Source organism: Leucoraja erinacea, chromosome 6 (assembly GCF_028641065.1).
Source record: "Leucoraja erinacea ecotype New England chromosome 6, Leri_hhj_1, whole genome shotgun sequence".
Lineage (NCBI taxonomy): Eukaryota > Metazoa > Chordata > Chondrichthyes > Rajiformes > Rajidae > Leucoraja > Leucoraja erinaceus.
The window spans coordinates 2,515,656-2,534,609 of NC_073382.1; the positions used below are offsets into that span (position 1 = coordinate 2,515,656).

General features: G+C 41.6%; 1 protein-coding gene across 5 annotated transcripts; it reads right to left on the reverse strand.

Moving 5' to 3' along the window:
- Positions 1-3,726: 3,726 nt before the first annotated feature.
- si:ch211-218d20.15 (uncharacterized) lies at positions 3,727-18,806 on the reverse strand. 5 transcript variants are annotated; one of them, XR_008723582.1, is made up of 9 exons: positions 18,610-18,806; positions 15,751-15,869; positions 14,376-14,436; positions 10,286-10,353; positions 9,694-9,797; positions 7,702-7,765; positions 6,003-6,121; positions 5,453-5,598; positions 3,727-5,004 (listed from the first exon to the last, which is right to left on the reverse strand). XR_008723582.1 is itself a non-coding variant. In XM_055636471.1 (9 exons), exons 4-9 carry the CDS (start codon positions 10,342-10,344, stop codon positions 4,899-4,901), a joined length of 552 nt encoding a protein of 183 aa, XP_055492446.1. In that variant the 5' UTR covers positions 10,345-10,353; positions 14,376-14,436; positions 15,751-15,869; positions 18,610-18,806; the 3' UTR covers positions 3,727-4,898. The 5 variants fall into 5 exon arrangements, 2 of the variants coding, with proteins under 2 accessions (XP_055492446.1, XP_055492447.1); XR_008723583.1 differs by having other exon boundaries at positions 6,003-6,075; positions 7,702-7,794; XR_008723581.1 differs by having other exon boundaries at positions 7,702-7,794.
- Positions 18,807-18,954: the final 148 nt, after the last annotated feature.

The window sequence follows — 18,954 nt, forward strand, 5'->3', positions numbered from 1 at the left end:
CATCGGTGGTACACAAAAAAGTTGGAGAAACTCAGCGGGTGCAGCAGCATCTATGGAGCGAAGGAAATAGGAAACGTTTCGGGCCGAAACCCTTCATCAGACTGATGGGGGGTGGGGGGGGCGGGGAGAAGAAAAGGAAAAGGAGGAGGAGCCCGAAGGCTGGGAGGAGACAGGAGGACTGAGGAAGGGGAGGAGACAACAAGGACTAACAAAATTGGGAGAATTCAATGTTCATGCCCCCAGGATGCAGATTCCCCAAGCGGAATATGAGGTGCTGATCCTCCAATTTCCGGTGTTGCTCGCTCTGGCCATGGAGGAGACCCAGGACAGAGAGGTCGGACACGGAGTGGGAGGGGGAGTTGAAGTGCTGAGCCACCTGGAGGTCAGGTTGGTTATTGCGGACCGAGCGGAGGTGTTCGGCGAAACGAAAGATCGGGAATTTAAGTGCAATTTCAGCAATAGTGTCCCTGAAACCACCAAGTTGTCGTGCAAAAATGTCTGGTTGTGGGGAAGAAAAGCTCTCCTGCACACAATGTAGTTAGCGAACATCCTCTGAAGTCAGTTAATAAGCATTTCAATTCAAGAACAGCTTCTACCCCACAGCTATCACCTCTTTTATACTCCCTGGAGGTGCTGTTGCTTATTCTCACTCTCAACTCTACCACATTTGGTTATTTCATTATTGCACTTTTGTATTATTTTTTGTACTACTGTTGGTTGCACGATAATCTTTGCACCATTTTGCTGCTTTGAATTTGTGATTCTATTGATTGTTATATTGTGTTTATTGTTAACCTGGTGAGTTTCATGCGAACTAGGAATTTCTTTGCACCCTGCTACATTTGACAATAAATTGATCTGATCCACTGTTCAGTATTAAAATTATGTCAAAAGTATGTGCTAGCTTTGCTTCATCAAAGCATTCAATTTAAGAAGTACAAAATAGGTATAGTTAGGATGAAAGATTAGCAACCTGAAAAGTTAGCTTTATTTCCCTCTTCTCACTTGCTGACTGAGCCCCTGAATATCTTCAGCATTTTCTGTTTTATTTCAGATCTCCAGCATCTGCATTATTGTATTTCTGTGATATTTTATAGATTTTGTTTTGCTGACCTCGAGTCAAGAATGTTTAATTGTTATATGTACCAAGAGCAAACAGCACAATAGCTCTGTAAGCACAATACACATAGACCTCTGAACGTTGCAACATGCGGAGTTTCTTCTGATGTCTCAGCCAGGTAAATAGATTGTGAAACTAACTTGCGTTAAATTGCAAATCCCGAACCCCGATCCCTGTTTTTTTTTTAAATTAATAATAATAATTCAAATTAATTAATCTCAGCCAGGGTGCTACATGGAATGCTATTCATGGTTCAGGGTTCTTGCGATAAGGCAGCAACTGCAGCACTTTACCGCCCTAAGGTGATGTCTCGGGTGAAGTCTTTGTGGAGTTTTACATGTTCTCCCAGTGATTGCATGGGTTTTTGATGGGTGCTCTGGTTACTGATAGATTCATCAGTGACTGTAAATAACCTCTTAGACTAGGTAAGTGACAAAAGAGTCAAAGGAGAGTGAATGAACAGGTAAGAGAGAGATTTAGGGGTAGTGGGAAATAAGCAAAGGGGGGGGGGGGGGGGGTACGACTGATGTGATTACTCTGCTCGGTACTGGCTGGACACCAAAGAACTTGTGGTGTCACAATAAAGTAAATGAGACTTTGGGCCAGAAACTGTTCCCTCCTGAACACGCAGTTAGATCAGACCATTGACATTTTCTGTGCATGATACCCAAACCCAACCCATTAACACATGGATAGGCCATTGCTTTGCAAGATCTGCCATTGCAGAGTGCACTGAGGCAAATCTTCAAATGCTGCCGCTCGCCTTTTAACCGGAACTCGAAAGAGGGAGTACATTACGCCAATTTTGGCCTCCCTTCACTGGCTCCCAGTGCACTTTCGAGTTCATTTTATAATTCTTTTATTTGTTTTTAAATCGTGGAATGGGCTTGCCCCGCCTTACCTCTCTGAGCTGCTCCACCCATACGCTCCAGCCCGGTGCCTCAGGTCAGCTGGTCAGCTGCTCCTTGAGGTACCAAGGTCTAAGCGGTAGCTCAGAGGGGATAGAGCCTTTCTGTTGCTGCCCCGGCACTCTGGAACACTTTGCTGCTGCAGATCAGACAGGCCCCTTCACAGTCCATCTTTAAATCCTCCCTAAGAACTCACTTTTATTCACTGGCTTTCGACACTGGCTGAGACATTGTTCCTGTTTTAGTGCTTTTAATGTCTTTTAATTTTTACTGTTTTTATAGTCCTGTCGTCTTAATGGTTTTAGTAGTTTGTAATAACTTTTTGTTGACTTCCCATGTACAGCACTTTGTGGTAACTGATGTTGTCTAAAAGCGCTTTATAAATAAAGTTATTATTATTATTATTATTATAAATACACTGGCCGTACAAAACAAATCTCCACAAGCTGCGACAGGTATAGTTTTGACAAACATCAACAAGCATTTGAAGATACAAGGAACTGCAGATGCTTTTTGACCTGCTGAGTTATTACAACATTTTGTCTTTTTTAAATCACCATGATTTTTTTTTGCTTGCAAAGCTTTATCGACGGTTAGAAAACATTGGAAACCAGAGACTTTTGAGGAAAAAATGCACACCATAATGCTAAATATTCCAGAACAACAAGAAGCATTGTGCAGTTTGTTACTGGGTTTGGAGGTGGTGGTGATAGGGTTGGTGGACTTCAGCCTGGGAAGTGAGGTGTTTTGGGTACAAATATGGAGACACAACTGGCTGAGGGTTGGGGAAAAGGAGGTAAAATAAAACTAGTGCTGCAATTAGGTTATGGGCTACTGTTCATCAAAAGGAGCAGGGAAATATTGTGGACAAGGAAAGAGCTGCTGGAAGAAGCAAGTTCTTCCAGCTAAGGTGGGCCTTTCACTCCACAGTTTAGTTCCCTTTAACCAATGATGAATCAAGCCTCATTTGTATATATTTTATAAATAAAAATCTGTAAGTCCTGAAGCCTATTGAAGCCCAAAGCCAATGTTCTGGAGTTTAGGAGTGACTTTATACATAAGATCATTGCATATGATATTGTATACAGTATATATTTTATAAGCTCACCCTAAACTCCTGGACCTTGTGGCATTCATATGCAACAAGCCTCTGGATATTGTGACTGGTAGATCTCAGTTGGTTAGAATTAGCCATAACATTCCTCACAATCTGATGTTCGACCATGGTGCCCCTCAGGTTTGTGTGCTCATTCACTTGCTGTACCCCCTGCATATCTATGATTATGTGTCGAAGTACAAAGCCAACTCGATTTTTAAGATACCACCTGTTGTCGGGCAGATCAACAACAACAATAACACAAAGTACAGATTGAGAACCTCATGTAATGGTGTCAGGACAACAACCTAACCTAATCAGCGAGATGGTAGTCGACCAAAGAAAGCGAGGGGGTGAGCACAATCCTGCCCTCGCCAAGGGAACTGTTGTACAGATGGTCAACAGCTTAAAGCTCCTACATATACATGATCATCCGACCTCGGCTGCCCCGACCACGGATGAACACGGAGGGGAGGCTGGCTGGACTATGGTGCCATCCTCACCAGGGTGCCATTTATGTTATGTTGTATCGTGGACTTTCTCTGTTTGTGCTTTTTTTTAAAAATTCAATTTCAATTTTATTTTTAATATGTCTTATTATTTATTTATTTATTTATTTATTTTGTGTGATTTTTTTAATGATACTGCCTGTAAGGGAAATTCATTTCGTTGTCTCAAATTGAGACAATGACAATAAATTTGAATACAATACAATCCGCAACCTCAGCTGATCCCTTCACACTGATGATGCAGTGATATTTTTAAAAAAGCACATCAGAGTATTTACTTTCTTAGCAGTTTGAGAAGATTTTGTGTGTCCACGAGGATTCTCTCGAACTTCTACCGTCATGCTGTGGAGAGTGTTCTGACGGGATGTACCTCAGCCTCGCGTGGCAACTGCCCTGCTCCTGGCTGCCTGAACCTGCAGAGAGTGTTAAACACAGCCCAGTCCATCACAGGCTCGTCAATCCTTTCCATCCATCCCATCTTCACCATGTGTTGCATCAGGAAGACTAACTATTGCCAAAAACGACCGGCACACTGGCCATTCCAGTTTTTCTCTTCTACCATCTGGAAGAAGATACATTAGCTTCAAAGCCCAGACTTCCAGACTTAAGAACAGCTTTTCCCACAGTGCTATCAGACTCCTGAACATCTTTCACAACTCCTGCCTGAAGGCGAGACCATGTCCTCTTTCCCCTAAGTCTACCTCATTTGCTTATTCCATTATAACAATGTCATCATTTTACACTACTTTCACATTTGCACTATAATCTTGCACTATTCTGCTGTTGTGCACTCATTCTTGTATTTATTGTTCCCTGTATATATACACTGGCTGCTTCATGTGAACATGGAATATTGTTGCACCCTGGTGTTTGTGACAATAAACTGCTCTGAATCTGTTGCAAAGTTGTGCTTCTGCATGTCTGGGTTGAGCCAACCATCGCCAAAACATGTGCTGAAAAAGATTGAAGTTTCAACCAGGCATGCACCCCATGCCATCGAACACCACTGTGTACATCGGAGCACCAGCGGCAAGAATTGAAGACTTCACCATCCATGCAAGAAATCCCCGATTTCCTTTAACATAATTTTTTTATTGGTAGAAATTCAATTGTGTAGCACACAGACACTGTGTCACACAATAGAATTTCTTGCCATTAAGCTCTAAAATAACTCACTGCTGTTCCTTTTCAGATTGATCTTCAGTGCAACATATAATTACTTAAAGTCTCTTGAATCCTCATAGTGTTTTTTGAGCATACGAGCATTATCTCAGATTCGCAGCACAAGACATAACCAAAGAGAGTTCTTCGGTAAGCTCGTCAGGAAGAGAAGATACAATTTTGATGATGCTGCGGGTGAGGCAGAGTATCCTAAAAAGAAAAAAACAAACAAGTTGTAAGCAATGATTAGCTCGGTATTAACAACAGCATGTACGTTCCTTTTTAATCTGAATCTGAATCTTAATATTAGCAATAATTAATCTCTTCAATTACAAGCTCTGCTTTTCCCGCGGATGACATGAACGTCAAAAGATGTCATAAGTACATTCGGAGCAGAATTAGGCCATTCGGCCCATCAAGTCCACTCCACCATTCAATCATGGCTGATCTATCGTTCCCTCTCCAACCCCATTCTCCTGCCTTTGCCCCATCAGCCTTGAGGCCCAGGCCCGTACTAATCAATTTTGAACTTAACTTCAAACTTTATCAGCTGTTTATCAACATTTTAAATTGTTTCATAATTCTCACTGAAGGGCATTTTTAAACAGCATCCTTCCACTATTTACTGAATCCACTGGTTCCCATCAGTACTACTCACCAGTTTACATAATGATACGGTAGCAGAGGCTCCCGCGCAGAACTCTCGTCAACAGCCAATCCAGATTTTAAAGCTTTGAAATTAGCTTCAATGTCTCTTTTAAGTATATCGAATGTAATAAATCCACTGAAATAATTCAGAACTTTCTAGAAGAAGTAAATAAATATACTTTAATACGGAAGGAATAATAAAATCCTATATTATTGCCTAGTGGGCAATGTAATCGCGGAGTGTATTATTAAGGCATAAAGAAAAGATTATAATAACAGTTAAACATAGTCAGAAAAATGATCCTTGATTGTAGTTAGCTATTAAAATCCACAGATTATGTTTAAACCTTCAATCAAAATCACATGTTGTTTTGCATAAATAATGTCCTCTTTAGTGGAATCCATATGGTTACAATAATCTCATTTAGGAAGGATGCGGGGAAAAAGGGAGGAAATAGGAGTAAAATTATTCTAATACATGATAATACATGACATGATATATAGTAAGCACTTGGTCAATTGTTACAGTATGCCCCGAGGCAAATCAAGATGATACTTACATACAAGACTGAAAGCTGATGTGCTATGTACTTATGGCTTCCCAGATGCTGAACATCATCTTCCAGCTGTTGACTTAAAACCAAAAGTTGATTTAGTTTCCCAATGTGGGAAAAATAATCTGCAATGAAAACAAACGGAGAAACTTCAATCACTGGGCTCAACATCCTTAACTGCTGCAACAGCAAAGCAGGGGAAATTACCACATTAAGTAGAACAAGTGGAAACATATGCTGATCATGAACTTAACAATACATATTAATTAGCACATTGTAAAGATAGTGTCGTTTTAACATTGTTAAAACATTGTCGTAAATAATGATTAAGGATCTTCAAGATTATCTTGGGAAGTCAATGACCAAGTCTGGCCAAGTCACTAGATATTTTTAAGGTGGAGATTGACATATTTTTGAGTAGCAAGGGCGTCGGAGTTATGGGGCGAAGGCAGGAGAATGGGGCTAAGAGAGAAAGATAGATCAGCCATGATTGAACAGCGGAGTAGACTTGATGGGCCGAATGGCCTTACTCTGCTCCTAGAACCTTTTAATTTGTATGAAAATGTATGCAAAATGGTTGTAGGAGTAAATGTGTTACAAGCTTGCACATGCAAATATCATGAATCAAATTATCAATTCACGGAATAAAGATATCCTTTCAGTGTGTTCTTTATGTAACTATCAAATTCCACTCATGGATTCAATCTCAGTGAAGATCAAATGCTGCTTTGCCCTGTAGCATCTCAGTATATTATATGCCCAATTTAAACAATGAAGGCAGTCATCCAAATACTTTGATGTATCAATTTCACATTGAGAAACAGATTCCCTTTTTTGCGGTGGGGAGAAAGGAGAATCACAAAAAGCAGTCGGGTTTGCATACCCACAGAAAAATTCTCTTTAACCTTTTTTTGTTCAGGGTCTTGCAGGCTACAAACCCATCCCTGAATAAAAATAATACAATTAAATTTTTTCCCAGGCTTCCACTTATGTTATATACTATGTGATTTTTAAAGGCTCAAATAGTATAACATTATCCTGCCAATGCTACTACCTCATGCCAATAATCTTCCCATGCCAGCTCTCCAAATTGTGACTTGGAGATTCCAGAATTCCAGCTCCATAGATTAAAAAGTTTAGCAATTTCATAACACAAATGGCTCCAGTGCCATTGGATCTCAGAAAGTCAGTTACACTTTGTAAACAACTGATGTTAACTGAGTGAGATCTCAAATGCATTGCCTTCACTTACCCTAGAAGTTAATACTTTAAAATCAGTTGTTCAAAAAGTTTAAGTTCATAAGTTATAGGAGCAGTATTAGGCCACTCAGCCCATCAAGTCTACTCCACCATTCAATCATGGCTGATCAATCTTTGCCTCTCAACCCCATTCTCCTGCCTTCTCTCCATAACCCCTGATATCCGTACTGATCAGCTTCGAACTTAACTTTGAACTTTCTCCGCTGTTTGAAGAGTTCAAAGAGCCTACAATGTCTGTGGACTTCTTCAGTTTCTTGTGCGAGAAATGTGGTCCTGGCAATATAGAGATTGAGTATATAGGATGGGCAAGCATGTGTGCAAACAGATGTCCTGCTCCACTATGCTCAAACAAAGATTCTTCATTTTTTAAGAGAGGTTCAGTTATCAGATGACGATTTGTACAAACTAAATGGGAACAGGAAATTTATCTTACTTATTAACTCACCTGAATTGAAAATCCCCATTATTCTTCACGATCACAACAAAAAGAGCCATCTTTGATGCAAAAGCTATAGAAAACCATGGGGCTGAGTCAACACTAAATAAAAATTAATATAAAAAATGAAATGAAATTAAAAAAAAACACCTTAAACTGCTACTGTGGAATTAAAAACAAAAAATAAAATTTGATACTAATCACTGCTGCAACAATGCATCACATATCATGGTATCCAACCCCAAATATCTAGATAGTTCATGCACTGAACTCATGTTAAACCAACAGCATAGGTTTCATATGTTTTTTTTTATACTACCTGAATATCCTTTTTGATGAAGCAGGTTTAACCAAATTTAGAAAACTATGCATTCTATCATTGAAGACTATTACATCTGCATTGAAGATAGACACAAAATGCTGCAGTAACTCAGCGGAACAGGCAGCATGTTTAGAGAGGAAATGGGCGATGTTTCGGGTCGAGACCTTTCTTCAGGGCGACCCAAAATGTCACCCATTCCTTCCCTCCAGAGATGCTGCCTGCCCCGCTGAATTTTACTCCAGCATTTTGTGTCTATCTTCGGTGTGAACTAGCATCTACAATTCATTTTAAATTTTGTTGTACACATTACATCTGCATTATCTACCTAAGGCAAAAGCTACCTTACATTTGGATCAAGTGCACAATAACCAAAGCTAGGAAAATTAGCTTGTGTGTAAAAGGCAGGCAGTAAATATTACTTGACTTCATTGCTGCAAGTAACACAAACAAGTTTGGCACTTTTCTTAATGCTGCATTCCATGCTGTGGATTATCCATTTCATTCAACATGGAGTAATAATAAAACCTTTATGATAAAGCTTTATAAGAATATAAAAGCCTGCTCTGCTACAATGAAACAAACATCACTGGGTTAGTAAGCCAGTCACTTATGAAGTACCAGTAATAAAATATTTTATAGATTTTGGTATCCAGAACATTATTAATTTGTTAGTTTGATATGGAAAAACTTCAGGTTAACTTGTGGGCTCACTTTACTGAGCCTTCATCCGTTCAAAACCCCTATAATTCCTTGAGCGTAGAGATTGGAAAATTGACTCCGTAAACCCTTCCTTTACAAAAACTGTATTGGTCCTTTCGATCTTTGCGATGCTTTCATGATAAATCTTTAGACTTCACTCTAGATACAAGGAAGAAGAAAGGAAGAGGTGGAGACAGTAGGCTGTGGGAGAGCTGGGAAGGGGAGGGGAAGGAGGGAAAAAGCAAGGACTACCTGAAATTGGAGAAGACAATGTTCATACCGCTGGGGTGTAATCTGCCCAAGCGAAATATGAGGTGCTGCTCCTCCAATTTGCGGTGAGACTCACTCTGGCCATGGAGGGGGCACAGGACAGAAAGGTCGGATTTGGAATGGGAGGGGGAGTTGAAGTGCTGATCAGGTTGACCGGGAGATCAGGTTGGTTAATGCGAACTGAGCGGAGGTGTTGGGCGAAGCGATCGCCAAGCCTGCGCTTGGTCTCACCGATGTAGAGCAATTGACACCTAGAACAGTGGATGCAACAGATGAGGTTGGAGGAGGTGCAAGTGAACCTCTGCCGCACCTGGAAAGACTGCTTGGGTCCTTGGAGGGGGAAGGTAAAGCGACAAGTGTAGCACTTCCTTTGGTTGCCAAGGAAAGTACCAGGGGAAGGGGTGGTTTGGGTGGGAAGGGTCGAATTGACCAGGGAGTTACGGAGGGAGTGGTCTCTGCGGAAAGCCGAAAGAGGAGGAGATAGGAAAATGTGGCCAGTGGTGCGATCGTCACCTATTCCAATGGTGGGAAACGTCACCTATTCCTTCGCACCATAGATGCTGCCTCACCCACCGAGTTTCTCCAGCATTTTTGTCTACCTTCGATTTTTCCAGCATCTGCAGTTCTTTCTTAAACATCTATATGTGTACAGATATCAGTTGTTATTTGACACCATTTGAAAGGATCACTGCATACTGACGCATTCTTACCATCTGTAGTTGGCCGTTCCAGCATATCGACAGGTCTACCATGGATCACATATATTTCAACCCGGGGGAAATAATGTTGACAACCCTTGAGAATCCAGGTAATCCTGTTAAAGGTAGTTTGTAATGTGGAGAGTCAGAGAAAAAGAAGCTGCATGACAATACCACAGCAATTGTGCCATTGAGAAAACATTTTATAATCCATTCATTGTTTTAAAATGGCAAAATTATCATATTCCATTCAATAACAGCATATTTAAAAAGTACCTCTACTGCACAGAAATATCTCAAACCTTACACAATATTTCTGTTATTACAACTAGTGCATCATGAAGTGCTTAATGCAAATACTTCTCAATCAACTTAAATGTCTAGACAGGAACATATTGATTAGTAGGACTGGATGTTATAATTCCTAAGGTTTTTCACTACAATTGACATTTGGTATTCTTGGGGATCACCACTGATTGTGTCTGATTGGTAGCAAAATCACCAAGTGGTCATCCCCAAGAATACCAAATGTCTAGACAGGAACAACATGGCCCACCACTATACAATTATTTAGAGTTTCATTAGATGGGAAAGATGCCATTACCTCCAGCTGCGGAACGGGGTCTGGTAGATGCTCCAGATAATGTTTAATTCTTTCAACATAATCTATGCCTGTAAGAAAATTCAATAACTTGAAAACAAAGTGCTGAAAACTGATTAATACTTTTGGTCATTATTTTTTATTAAAACTTTGTGCGCAGAATTAAATGCTTTCATTTTTGGGACCATGACTGAATTCCAGTCCATGTTAATAAATTGAATGCTTCTTTGGTCACTGTTACGATACAAAATTTATTGGGATGATCGCAATCAATTTCTCAGTGCACATTAGCCACAGTAGAAAACCACTCAGATTAGCACTCTTACAAACGAACTATAAAATAGTAGCATTTGAAGAGACGAAAAAAAATTGCACTGTGCAGTATTACACGGCAACTCAACTGAACCTGGAGCATTATTAGAATACAGGTAAGATGGTATTTTACCTCACTTTCCTTTGTTCTGACGGGCTGTTTTTGAACACAAGTAGACAAAACTAAGGTAGACACAAAATGCTGGAGTAAATCAGCGGTTGAGGCAACATCTCTGGAGAGAAGGAATGGGCGATGTTTCGGGTTGAGACCCTTCTTCAGACTGATGTCAGGGGAATGGGCGGGACAATGATAGAATGTAGGCAGAGACAGTAAGACTAGTAGAACTGGGATGGGGATGGAGAGAGAAAGTAAGGGCTATCTGAAGTTAGAGAAGTCAATGTTCATACCGCTGTGGTGTAAACTACCCAAGCGAAATATGAGGTGCTGTCCCTCCAATTTGCACTGGGCCTCACTCTGACATTGGAGGAGGCCCAGGACAGAAAGGTCAGATTGGGAATGGCAAGAAGAGTTGAAGTGCTGAGCCACCAGGAGATCAGGTAGGTTAAGAATGGGAGATTAAGTAGGTTAAAAACTAAGAATGGTGCAGGGCATGGGCAGAACATTTGTCTTTCAAAGCTTTGTACAGCTTCCCACACTGTACCAATCTACCGGAAAAAAAATAAGGGACTTTTTTGGCATTTGAAAGATTGCACTACCATCCTTTTACAATCAACAATACCCAGATTCCGAAATAATTGAACGTTGAGAAAAAAAAACTAACTCCATAATTTACCAAGGTACTCCTGGCTATAAACCATGCCTGCACTGACATTGCATTTTCTGTAATAATGTTATTCATTTGGAACATTGCCAGGGTAATTAGGTCACAGCATTTGGAGACACCCAGAACACAAAGTTTTTGTTGTATTGACTTATGCAATTTGAAATCTTAGGAATGGGAACTGGACTTGAGTGGTTTCACCTTAGTTATGTTACTTTCCTGCATCCATCCCCACCCAGAGTATTCTATAACTTCTCTAATTTCAGGTAGTCCTTACTTTCTCCTCCCCTTCTCAACTCTCCCTCAGCCCACTGGCTCCTCCTCTTCCTTTCTTCTTCCCGCCACACCTTTCTGAAGAAGGGGTTCGGCCCGAAACCCCCCCCCCCCCCCCCGCTCCATAGATGCTGCCTCACCCGATGAGTTTCTCCAGCATTTTTGTCTACCCTCTATTCTATAACAGAATAACATACCCCGGGTCACAGCCACTGCTGATACAATCCGTGATTCGTAAACATGCACCTATTCCTTAACACCAAACGCCTGTGGTTCATGATGGGGCAGCGGTAGAGTTGTTGCCTTACAGCGCCGAAGACCCGTGTTCGATCCTGACTACGGGTGCTGTCTGTACGGAGTTTGTACATTCCCCCCGTCACCATGACCGTGAATAATGAATGGAATAGATAGAGGGGATGTTTCCACGGGTGGGAAAGTCTAGGACCAGAGGTCATAGCCTCAGAATTAAAGGCCGCTCTTTTAGAAAGGAGGTAAGGAGGAACATCTTTTGTCGGAGGGTAGTTAATCTGTGGAACTCATTGCGACAGAGGGCAGTGGAGGCCAAGTCAGTGGATATTTTTAAGGCAGAAATAGACAAATTCTTGATTAGAACGGTGTCAAGGGTTATGGGAAGATGGCAGAAAAATGGGATTAGGAGGCAGAGATCAGCCATGATTGAATAGACTCGATGGGCCAAATGGCCTAATTCTACTCCTATAACGTGACCTGCATGGATTTTCTCCGGGTGCTCTGGTTTCTTCACGCACTCCAAAGATGTACAGGTTTGTAGGTTAATTGGCTTTCGTAAAATTGTAAATTGGTGTGTGTGTGTGTGTGTGTGTGTGTGTGTGTGTGTGTGTGTGTGTGTGTGTGTGTGTGTGTGTGTGTGTGTGTGTGTGTGTGTGTGTGTGTTCGTGTTAGGATCGCTGGTTGGCAGGGACTCAGTGGGCCAAAGGGCCTGTTTCCGCACAGTATCTCTAAACAATCTATCCAGGCTCCTATTGCATGGAATATTTTCCCTCTGAACCCTGGGCCTAGACCTGATACTTAGCTTGCCTGATCATTTCTATTTTGTGCTCTGCAGCAGTCCAACACACCACAAAAAAAGCACTAAGGGTCTGAACATTTGAGTGTGACTCTATGGTCATATTAGCCGCTGATTCATTGCATATACATAAACACACATATGAATGTTGAAGAATTCAAAGGTCAATTTTTTGCATTTTTACTATTACCCAAGATTATTTCAAATCTACTGTTTCTGTACCCATATCCTAACAATCATACATATTAGCAAATAGCTTTCTTTAGCTTCATATATTTTGATTTAAAAATATAGCTTTTTTAAAAATGAAACGTTCTGACATCTAGCAGAACTTTACCTGTCCTCTATGACAGCTGCCCGTCCACTTAACCTGTAGCTTTTCCAAATTAAGCAAAATGCCTCAATAACAACTTTGCTTCACTTGGGCAATTCAATTCTCCAATATCCAGAAGTGTGTTATCGTTCCAGCAAAGGATTATCTTCTAGTTCTGTCACTTTGCAATCAAATAACTGAACATACTTTGAATACAGAATGAGCCCTATTTTGATAGTTTATCCACTGTTACTTCATATCTCACTCCTTGCCCTGTTTGTCAAATACATCTTTCCCTAGGGTTTCCTGAAATTACCTAGTGATATAGAATCCAATAGAGGCCAAAAATCTGCAGCACATGCAGAGCATTTTTCAACAGCCCCCAAACAGCCCCCATTAACATACTCATCCCCATTTCTGTCTACAACTTATTGCCACAGCAACTCTAGACTGATCCTATCACAGATATTGCTTTGTCTTACCCATCCTTCCACTAATTTATCTGTAACATGAAAAATATCTTGTTTTCTCTCTTTCTTTTGACAACATGTTTGGTCTTACGAAGTGAGCATGCAGTTTACAGGAGGCAGTGAAGAAAGCTGATGGCATCTTGGCCTTCATAACAAGAGTTGAGTATCGGAGCAAAGAGGTCCTTCTACAGTTGTACAGGGCCCTAGTGAGGCCACACCTGGAGTATTGTGTGCAGTTTTGGTCTCCAAATTTGAGGAAGGACATTCCTGCTATTGAGGGAGTGCAGCGTAGGTTCACAAGGTTAATTCACGGGATGGCGGGACTGTCACGTGTTGAAAGAATGGAGCGACTGGGCTTGTATACACTGGAATTTAGGACGAGAGGGAATCTTATTGAAACATATGATTATTAAGGGATTGGACACGCTAGAGACAGGAAACGTGTTCCCAATGTTGGGGGAGTCGAGAACTAGGGTGCCACAGTTTATGAATAAGGGGTAGGCCATTTAGATCAGAGATGAGGAAAATCTTTTTCACCCAAAGAGTTGTGAATCTGTGGAATTCTCTGCTTCAGCAGTGGAGGCCAATTCTCTGGATGCTTTCAAGTGAGAGTTAGATAGAGCTCTTAAAGGTAGCGGAGTCAAGGGATATGGGGAAAAGGCAGGAATGGGGTGCTAATTGTGGATGATCAACCATGATCACAGTGAATGGCGGTGCTGGCTCGAAGGGCTGAATGGCCTACTTCTGCACCTATTGTCTACTGTCTACATTAACTCTGTTGTTCTTGCCAAAGATATTGCAAAAGGTACTACACATTTAGAGCATTTTCTGGTTTATTTCAGATTTCCACCAACTGCAACTTATTTGATTTACTTTCTTTAAGTACAAGTGTACCTACCTCTTGTATGGAAAGATTCTGATTCCATAGGGCTTTTATCTTCTCTAAGCTGTTCCTGTAACTAGATAACAAAAGATTATTTTAGTCAAAGGGAAGTGCAAAACCTCAACAAAAACACAAAATGCTGGAAATACTTTGCAGGTCAGGCCATATCTGTGGGAAGAGAAGCAGAGGAAATGGTTCAAGTCAGAGGGCCTTGGTCAGAAATGGAAAATGGAAAAAAAAAGCCTGGAAAGCTGTGGGAGGAGGAGGTGAATATCTCTGATATGGTGAAACATACAAGGTAAATTTGCAAGTTGATTCAGTAGTAAAGACAGCAAATGTAATGTTATGATTCATTTCAAGAGGACTAGAATATAAAAGCAAGGATGCAATGCTGAGGCTTTATTAAACGCAGGTCAGGCCACACTTGGGTATTGTGAGCAATTATGGGCCCTATATCTGAGGAAGGATGTGCTGGCATTGGGGAGGGCCCAGAGGAGGTTTATTAGAATGATCCCGGGGTGATTGGGATAATGTATGAGGAGTGTTTGAAAGCTCTAGGTTTGTACTCACTGAAGTTTAAAAGGACGAGGGGATGATTCCATTGAAACTTACTAAATAAAGAAAGGCCTAGATGCGGTGGATACTGAAAGGATGTTTCCACAAGTGGGCAAGTCTAGGATCAGAGGACATAGCCTCAGAATAAAAGGACGTATCTTTAGAATGGAGAGAAGGAGGATTTTGTTTAGCCCGAGGATGGTGAATCCATGGAATTCGGCCCCACGGACGGCTGTGGAAGCCAAGTCATTGGGTATTTTTAAAGCAAACATTGATAAATTCTTAATTAGTAAAAGCAGCGAAGGTTACGAGGAGAAAGCAGGAGTATGGAGTTGAAAGGGAAGATGATCAAATGGCAGAGCAGACTCAACGGGCCGAATGGCCTAATTATGCTCATATGTCGTGATCTTATGAAACAGATTATCTCGTCAATGCGTAAATGGGGGCTGTTAGAGATGGAGAACATAAAATGAACATAGACAAAAATACAGGAGATTCCTATTCATGAATTTCCAGCTGAATTTAGTTCTACATTCAGAACTATATTATGGTGATGGCAATGTTCACAGTTTAAGCTGCTGATATATTTCTTGCTAACTTTTGATGAGCAGCAAGATAATATGATTGTAAAGAATAACACGTATTATTATATAGTTCCAATAAACGAACATATCCTACAGATGGCCAAAAAACCAAAAATAGTAAATTTACATTTTTGCTTTCATGTGTTGAATCACACTTCAAACAATGTATTTACTTTGTAGCTTATATATTTATGGTCTGTCATTAATTATCAATCATTTTTCTCACTAAAGTTAACCCATACATTACCTACCTGATGGACTTCTGCCCGGATAAGAAGATCAAGCTGAAAACAGAGTGACCAGATCTCCACAGCTACTTGCTCACTGCTAAGATGGGTAGGTTGAAGGGGCTTCTTAACATTAATATCCACTGCATATGGGACAAACAAAATATACATGTTAATTTACAGTCATGGAGTTGCACAGCAGAAAAACGGGCCCTTCCCCCCACCATATCCGTATTAATATTTTTGCCAAAGATAGACACAAAATGCTGGAGTAACCCAGCGGAACAGGCAGCCTCTCTGGATAGAAGGAATGGGTGAAGTTTCAGGTCGAGACCCTTCTTCAGTCTGAAGAAGTGTCTCGACCCGAAATATCACCCGTTACCTGCTGCGTTACGCCAGCAAGATGTGTCCTTTTCAGACCAATCTATCCAACTGAGATGGCCTCATTTTAAACACTCAGCCTGCATTCATAGATAGTTCCTTCAACAACTCCAGGAGCTTGACAGCATCTTTACTCCTAATAATTGGCACAGAAGGAGAAACTAAGGTAAATTATTAGAAACAGGAGGAATTTTGAGCCGACCTGAATCGTCACCTACTTTTTTCACCAGAGATGCTGCCTGAACCGCCGAGTTACTCCATCTTTTTATTTTTTAGTTCATTTCAGTTTAGTTTATTGTCGCATGTAAAGCTTTCGTTGCATACTAACTAGTCAGCGGACTAATCAAGCCATTCATAGTGTAGATACATGATAAGGGAATAATGTCAAGGGTCAAGAATATTTTATTGTCATATGACCTAGATAGAACAATGAAATTCTTACTTGCAGCAGCACAACAGAATATGTAAACATAGTACTCTGTAAACAATATAATAAACAAGGAAAAATTTCAGTGTCTGTGTGTATGTATACATACACACTGAACCTTTTTTTCTCGTTTATTATATGTATAATATTCCGTGCTGTAATTGTTATATGGTTATATAGGCAGGTGGGACCAAGGGAAAAAAGTTGTTCGGCACGGACTTGTAGGGCCGAGATGGCCTGTTTCCGTGCTGTAATTGTTATATGGTTATATTATATGGTATATACACACATATACATACAAATATACATACATACTGCACTCAAATTCACTTAGACTATCGACTGACATCTATTATAAACCTACTGACGAACACAGCTATCTAGATTACACTTCTTCCTACCCTGCCTCCTGTAAAAACTCCATCCCCTACTTCCAATTCCTCCGTCTACACCGCATGAGGCGTTCCATACTGTGACTTCAAGTAACCCTTTATCTCCACCCCTCCCCATCCTCATTCTCTGACCAGTCTGATTAAATTTTATCTTTGTTTGTTTCATAGTCACCTTCCCCAAGCTAACAATTATCTATTCTTTATTTTCCTTGATCTTCGTCCCCTTTGACCTCTCGTTTTCATACCTTACCCATCCATATCTCAGTGGCTCCCTCTCCCCTGACTCAGTCTGAAGAAGGGTCTCAACTCGAAACATCACTAGAGGTTCTATCCAGCTGCTTGTCCCGCTGAGTTACTTCAGCATTTTGTGTCTATCTTCGGTGTAAACCAGCATCTATTGTTCTTTCCTATATGTACACACATATAAATATAAATATGGATATAAATATCCATTATGTTTCGGAAACGTTACCTATCTCCCTCGCTCCATAGATGCTGCTGCACCCGCTGAGTTTCCCCAGCGTTTTTGTGTACCTACTGATTTTAGATGATCAGACATGATCATATTGAATGGCGGTGCTGGCCGAATGGTCCTGCACCTATTTGCTATGTTTCTATCTCTGTCTCTGCCTTAAAAAATATCCACTGAATTGGCCTCCACATCGTTCTGTGGCAAGGAATTGCACAGATTCACTACCCTACAGATTTCTACAGTATTTTAGAATGAAGTTGCCTGGGTGGGTTACCTACACCAAACCCAAACCAATTAGGAGCAGACGAGGGCATTCGATCCAATTTGTGATCCCAGCTACCAAGACAGATGTATACAGCAATTCGTTCTTCCCACGCACAATTAAAGCATGAAATAATCTCCACCCAACTATAGTAACCCAATCAGACGCAACTAAATTTAAAGTAGCACTTTCTTCCCAATAACCCTTTCTGGCTTAATCCCTCCCTTCACCACCTCCAGTTTAAATTCCATTTGGAAGTTCAAGTTCAAGAGAGTTTATTGTCATGTGTCCCTGTATAGGGCAATTAAATTCTTGCTTTGCTTCAGCACACAGAACACAGTAGGCATTTACTACAAAACAGATAAGTGTGTCCATATGCCATAATATAAATATGTACACCCATGAATAAATAAACTGATAAAGTGCAAATAACAGAAAATGGGTTCATAATAATCAGAGTTTTGTCCTGAATATTTTGGAGGACCAAGAAACCAAGAACCGAGAATGGGAGGCAAGGGGAGGGTGCAACAGGCGTGTGTATTGTATTGTATTGTGTGGCGATGGTGATGGTGATGGTGATCTCCCCCCGACCCCCCCCCAACCCCCGACCCCCCTCAACCCTCAAACACCAACCCCGACCCCTCAAACCCTCAAACCCCGACCCCCCCCCCACCAACCACGACCCCACCAACCACGACCCCTCAAACCCGACCCCCCCCAACCCCAACCGACACGACCCCCCAAACACTCAAACCCCGACCCCAACCCCGACCCCCCAAACCCCGACCCCCCAAACCCTCAACAAAACCCCGACCCCCCACCAACCACGACCCCCCCAAACCCCGACCCCCCCCCCAAACCCCGACCCCCCCAAACCCTCAAACCCCGACCCCACCAACCACGACCCCCCCAAACCCTCAAACCCCGACCCCTCAAACCCCGGGCCTACCTCGGAAGCGGCGCAGTGAGCAGCGAGGCTCCCGCAGCGGCTCCGTCCGCCCCACGGCTGCCATCGTTACCAGGACAACGGGGCCTAGCTGCCCGGCTGGCAAACCCGGACCGCAATCCGTGCAGCACCGGCCCAAGGGGAGGGAGGGAGGGTCACACTGCAGCCCATTCACATTTACCACCTGAAATAAATAATGTTACCATCCACAACATGAAACTCTTGCTAATACCCAAACTCTCCGAGGATGCTTTTTTTTCCTTTAAATTGAAAACATGATGCCAAATAGGGGGCGTTTGGGTGTCGCGGTTTAATAGTTCCGGCGGGGGAACCGAAACACAAAGGCGC

Excerpts from the sequence above, each read along its gene's own strand:
- si:ch211-218d20.15 (XM_055636471.1), bottom strand. The coding sequence starts at position 10,344 with ATGTTGAAAGAATTAAACATTATCTGGAGCATCTACCAGACCCCGTTC. Across the intron at positions 5,599-6,002 it reads ATCAGCTTTCAGTCTTGTAT|AAAGTTCTGAATTATTTCAG; the intron begins GTAAGTATCATC and ends TACTTCTTCTAG. Across the intron at positions 5,005-5,452 it reads CCGTATCATTATGTAAACTG|GATACTCTGCCTCACCCGCA; the intron begins GTGAGTAGTACT and ends TTTTCTTTTTAG.